The 5,568-nt window shown below is 34.1% G+C and overlaps 1 protein-coding gene across 1 annotated transcript; it reads right to left on the bottom strand.

Annotated features, from left to right (window-relative positions):
* Nucleotides 1–548: 548 nt before the first annotated feature.
* On the bottom strand, nucleotides 549–1,204 carry LOC113274478. Its single transcript, XM_026523855.1, has 2 exons — nucleotides 794–1,204; nucleotides 549–641 (listed from the first exon to the last, which is right to left on the bottom strand). Exons 1-2 carry the CDS (start codon nucleotides 1,202–1,204, stop codon nucleotides 549–551), a joined length of 504 nt encoding a protein of 167 aa, XP_026379640.1.
* Between the last annotated feature and the right edge of the window lie 4,364 nt (nucleotides 1,205–5,568).

Below are 5,568 nucleotides of genomic sequence, written 5' to 3'. Positions count from 1 at the left end.
TAAAAGAGCAGTTTAACCTCCAATCTAGAGAGCCAAACCTAAAAAAAAATCATCCAACATTCTCATAAAATCACCTTTAATTGTGTTCCAACATTTCTTAGCTGAAAAACCATCTGGCCTTGGTGATTTGTTGACTCGCATATGCTTAATAACATCCCAACTTCAACTTCAGTGAATCTCCTTTCCAGCCAATGCATCCTCTCCTCACCAATATTAGGAAAGTCCAAAGAATTCAGAGAAGAATAAATATTATTATGATCTGAAAAAAGATTAATATAGTAATTTCTTATTTATTCTTTGATAGAAGCTTGGTAAAAACAATCCACACCATCTATTTGAAGCTTTGAGGTTGTGTTCCTTTTCTTTCTAGAGCTTGTAATCCTGTGAAAGTAATCAATGTTAGCATCACCCCACTTGAAACCATTATGCTTAGCTCTAAGTTTCCATTTCTTAGCTTCATTGTTTTCAACATTTATTAGTTTTATCTTGTATTGGAATCTTTCTTCTAATTGAGTTGGGAGTAAATGCACAATTCTCCTCCAAAAGATTTAGTTCACCAATCTATTCAGTGAGCAACTTTTCTCATTACTAACAGCACCAAATTCAGTAAATCCCCAGGGCTTAACAATGTGTTTAAGGTTCTGAAGTTTACGAAAGAATATAAAACTAGAGATTCCATTGAAATCCATGAAATTCCACCAAATTTCAAATTTCTTAGAAAAGTCCTTGTGCTCAATCCAAATTTTCTCTAGTTTAAAATAAGGTTTGTTGTTGATAGAGTGACTAGTATCACCATAAGAGGATTATGTTCTGACACAGTTCTTGTTAGTTCTATTTGTAGGGCATTAGGAAATGCCTCATCAAAATCAACACTAAAAAGGAACTTATCTAGCCTGCAAAGAAATGGATCAACATGGTTATTAGACCAAGTATAGGAACCACCAACAAAAGATTGATCCACCATCTCTTGTTGTAAGATGAAGTTATTTAGAAAGCTAGAATTCATACTATCTACTTCACCTTTATTCCATCCATCATCAGACCTTACAACATTGGAATCACCTGGAAAACAAATAGGACCATCCCACCAGTGTCTTACTTCCTCCGAATCTTCCCAGAAATCTGCTCTTGCACTGTATTCACATGGACTATAAACATCTTTAACATCCCAGTACTTGAATCCATTAGCTTTATTAGTGAACATAGTAGAGATATAATTGTAACTATATCTCTCATCCTCCTTGATGAATATGTTGCTTTCCCATATAGACAAAACCACCACTTGCACCTACCAAAGGAATATAAGTCCATTCAAAGTAGTCATCATACCATCGATGTCTTATAAACCAGTTAAAAATCTTCATATAATCTTGGTTTCTCTAGAAAGACGACCATTTGTATTAATCACTCACGCCTTTTCTGGTGAATATTGAAGCCTTATAAGAAAATTTGAAGCAATAGATGTAAAGTATAGGGAGGATTCGTCTAACATATGGTAAAAATCCAAGTTTATAAAACTCATTGTTTTATTTTTATTGCCTTCCCATAAAATTATGCCAAAGTATAGGCATAAATCCCTCGTGATTTTTTATTCTTACTCTTGCAAGGGGATATTACCAAAGCGACGATTTTACGGTGGCTTTGACTTCAAACAGAAAATATTATTCTCATGTTGAAGGTGAACATTTGTTTATGAAACATAATTTTTTTCATAATTTTATCATTTTTTAGTAAAGTGTTAGTGTGAAAATAAATAAAACAATCCGGCTCTTTTCTAGAGAATACCTCGTACAGGGCTAATAGTTTTCTTTTCCCATCTCATGGAAAACTCTTTTTACTCTGGATAGCTCTATCTCTTCCTAGAAGTATTTTTAATGATAAATTCTATAGGAATTGGACGATTCTATTTGATCAAATACCACTGTTAGACAATTTTTACAGGAGCATAAACTCAAGTGTCACGGTCAAGACATATCATCCTAGCATCTGGATGTTAGGGGGTACTTTTACAAAGATAAAAATGATACTAGGTATTGGTTCATGGAACAATTATTTTTCAATTGCCAATAGAAATAGGGTATCAACGAAGGTATCAATGAATTTGGAAACAGATTATTCACGTTTATCATTGTGCATGTGACTCATGTAATTTTATTTCTTTCTCAGTTTTACAAGTGGAAAATTTATTGTGCATTTAACTTTTTAAAATTAGGTCTCGAACTGAGGGGTGATATATAACAAAAATAAAGTAAATGTGCTCAGCAACATAATAAACCAGTCACCTTCAGAAGATAATCATGCAATTGACCTTCATTGCACGTTATTGTTCATTGGAACACGATAAATATGTAAAAACAAAGATTTTTTTGTTGTCAGTATTATATATATATATATAATCAAATATATATGTCAAATATATATATATATATCATCGTACATCGTGAATAACCAAATTCCAATATTGATAAGAATTCTAGTTCTTACTGTTCATATGTTATGGTATGAATATACCATACCAATTCGTTATGTATGGATGATGAGATTCCATTGATACAGAGCCAATTCCAATAGACTTATTGAATGTTCCCATTGGCATGCATCCAGCAGGAATTGAACCTACGAATTTGCCAATTATATATATATATATATATATATATATATATATATATATATATATGTCAAATTCCTGAGAATTTACAGTTATCGCTCAAGTCTAATGAGGTGCACTTTTTTTAGTTCTTTGGAAAACAGTGATTGTAAGAAATGACAACGGTTGAGAAAATTGTTGATATGGTGGAGAAAACTAAAGTCATAAACCCATGATAATAGTTAGCCTCATGGGGTGTTTAAAGATGCTCGTGACAAGTTTTTTCTTCCATCTTTTCTTTTGAACGATTTTTTGGGGACCATGGTTTTTTTGGGGGACCATGATTTTATTTTGGGTAAAGACATTAGAAGTAATTCTAGGTCAACTCATATCTAGTTATTTATTTAATACCTAATCTACCCTCTTAATTAATTTTAGGTTATGATTAGTGGATGATTTAGTTAAAAATAATTAGTGAGATTAAATTAAAAGATGGGTTTATTATTAGTTGAGTAGAATTATTGAGAGAGTGGAGTTAGAGAAGATGAAGGAGAAAAACATGGAAAATAAATTTTTTTTCCAATTCACTAAGTTTGAGTATTCAAATGATGAAAACTCATCTGATTCTTCATCTCCATCCTCTCCTAGAATATTTGTTAATCTTCAAAATGATCCGGATTTGAACTGGATTTTGAATAGTTTGGTTACTTTATATGAAGAACAAGTAACCGAACTCATCTGAAGTTGTAGTTCGGTTGCCCCGTGAGATGAACAAGTAACCGAACTCATCTAAAAGTGTAGTTCGGTTACTTGTTCCAAACACGCAGGTTACCAAACTCTCTAATAATTTCTAGGAGTTACAGCGTTATGTTCGGTTGTTCTCAACTAACCGAACTTTGGTGTACAAAGTTCGGTTGGTTCGCAAACTGCATGCACTTTTGATCTAACCGAACTTTACGTAATATAAGAGTATATAAGTTTACAAAGTTCGGCTCTTTCGCAAACTTGAACCTAACAGCTAACCAACCGAATTCTGAGTCCGGTTTCTGCGATAAAATTGTGAAGTTACCGAACTTAACAAACAAACAAAAATGTGAAGTTCCAGCATCTATTGGCTAAGTTCGGTTACTTTGTAGTTTTAAAATTTTTTGGGAACAAACCGAACTCTATTGGCTAAGTTCGGTTATTTTGGAACTCAACATAGTGGCCACAACAACACAGTTCAGTTAAACTGGATTTGTTTTGTTTTTTTTTCGGTTCTAAGGGTGGAGTTCGGTTACTTTGTAATTTTAAATTTTTTTGCAAAACAACCGAACAGAGAGTTCGGTGACTTAGTTTTAAATCCAATAGAACTGAACTTTTCTTCGTGTTCTTCATTTTCAAGAAGTTCGGTTAGTAAACTAGGGTTTTTTGGAAAATCGACCTAACCGAACATGGCTCTGTAACTCCTATTAAAATCCTATTTTGATGATTTCTATTCGATTGAAGCAATCAAAATCAAATTAAAGCGAAGGGTTTGTTGGAAAATACCTCCGGAGTGGTCCCATGGCAGAATCAGGTTGCGGCTGGCGTCTTTTATACTCGATAAAATTATTATGTAACCGAACTTAATTGTGATTGCATTGATGTTGTTACATTTCTTAAATAGGCTGTGGTGGTGGTGGTGGGAGGAGGTGGTGGTGGTAATCGGTGGTTGGTGGTGGTGATAATCGAAGGAGGTGGTGGTGGTGGTAATCGGCGGTGGTGGGCAGTAGTGGTAATCGGTGGTTGGTGGTGGTGATAATCAGAGGTGGTGGTGGTGGTAATCGACGGTGGTGGGCGGTGGTGGTGGTTATATATATAGGTGGTTATTAGGTTGGTTTTAAATTAATTTAAGTTAAGAGTAGGTTAGTCATTTCAACGTTTTAGGACACCCCTTATCATTATAGGGAAGGTGGCCTAATAAAATCATGGCCCCTCAAAAAAATCATGGTCCCTAAAAAATCATTCTTTCTTTTCACGTGGGAAGAAGAAATCTTACATCCCTCTGGGTATGACATCTTCCCTTCAGTTATGGCATGTTCGATTTGGGCTTTTGCTTTTTAAGTACTTTGAATATGTAATTTATCTACAAGCCGTAAAGGATCTTCTGTAATAGTTTTTCAAATATCCACAGGTATGATATTTTGAAATTGGTTGTTGCCAGAGTTTTGTTCACTACTCGTACTTACTATTAAGGTTATTAGTGGTGTTTCCCTAATGTCTTTTCTGTTTCTATTCTCTGGTTATTTTTTTTCTTTTTTTTTTTTGTACACCTACATTTGGTACATTTGAAGCCAACGAATTTAACCTCTGCACTGTATAACCAACTTTGTTGTAGCTTTCCTATTTACTCCTATTCACTAAAGAAAACCACCAACCAACTCTAAAGGGTTAGAGCTTCCAAATGCAACCTAAAGTTGCTAATAATTTTGCTAGCATATAGCAAGTTTCTAGGAAAACCCCCCAGTTAAGCTTACTTAATTTGGACCTTTTGTTGGGCAAATTGTGGTCAATAAAATTCCATCAATGAATGGAAAAAGTATATAAAGAATATAAATGAAAAGTAACCCCTTGGCCTGGTCCCTGAATACAAAGAATATCAAATTTACTTTTTTTTGATGCCCAATATCAAATTTATTTAGCTACGAACAAACTAACACAATCTTACTGTATCGAACAAACTGACATGACATCCTTTGAAGCTATTTTGGTACATTTTTGCACCAGTTTTTTACTAGACATATCACATATCCCCATCTCGAACTGCTAGTTTTGTGGTGTATTTCAATTCGTTCTCGGGCAGTTGCAAACTTGCAGTTTGGATAGGTGGGTACCAAACGTAACAGGAGGCTAAACTTAGTTCTTGCGCGGGACATGTATGATAACAAAAGTTCTGTCAAAAATACATGGACTATAAACCAATCACCATTGTTTCTAATCATGCAAATCAAGCCTTATTT

The sequence above is a fragment of the Papaver somniferum genome, chromosome 4 (genome assembly GCF_003573695.1).
Source record: "Papaver somniferum cultivar HN1 chromosome 4, ASM357369v1, whole genome shotgun sequence".
Lineage (NCBI taxonomy): Eukaryota > Viridiplantae > Streptophyta > Magnoliopsida > Ranunculales > Papaveraceae > Papaver > Papaver somniferum.
The sequence above is the reverse complement of the archived record's forward strand: the minus strand, read 5'-3'. Positions and strand labels throughout refer to the sequence as shown.

Bases quoted from the DNA above. Each gene is read 5' to 3' on its own strand.
- LOC113274478 (XM_026523855.1), bottom strand. From the start codon at position 1,204: ATGTTCACTAATAAAGCTAATGGATTCAAGTACTGGGATGTTAAAGAT. The intron at 642-793 runs GTGATACTAGTC...CGTAAACTTCAG, and splicing joins CAGAACATAATCCTCTTATG to AACCTTAAACACATTGTTAA.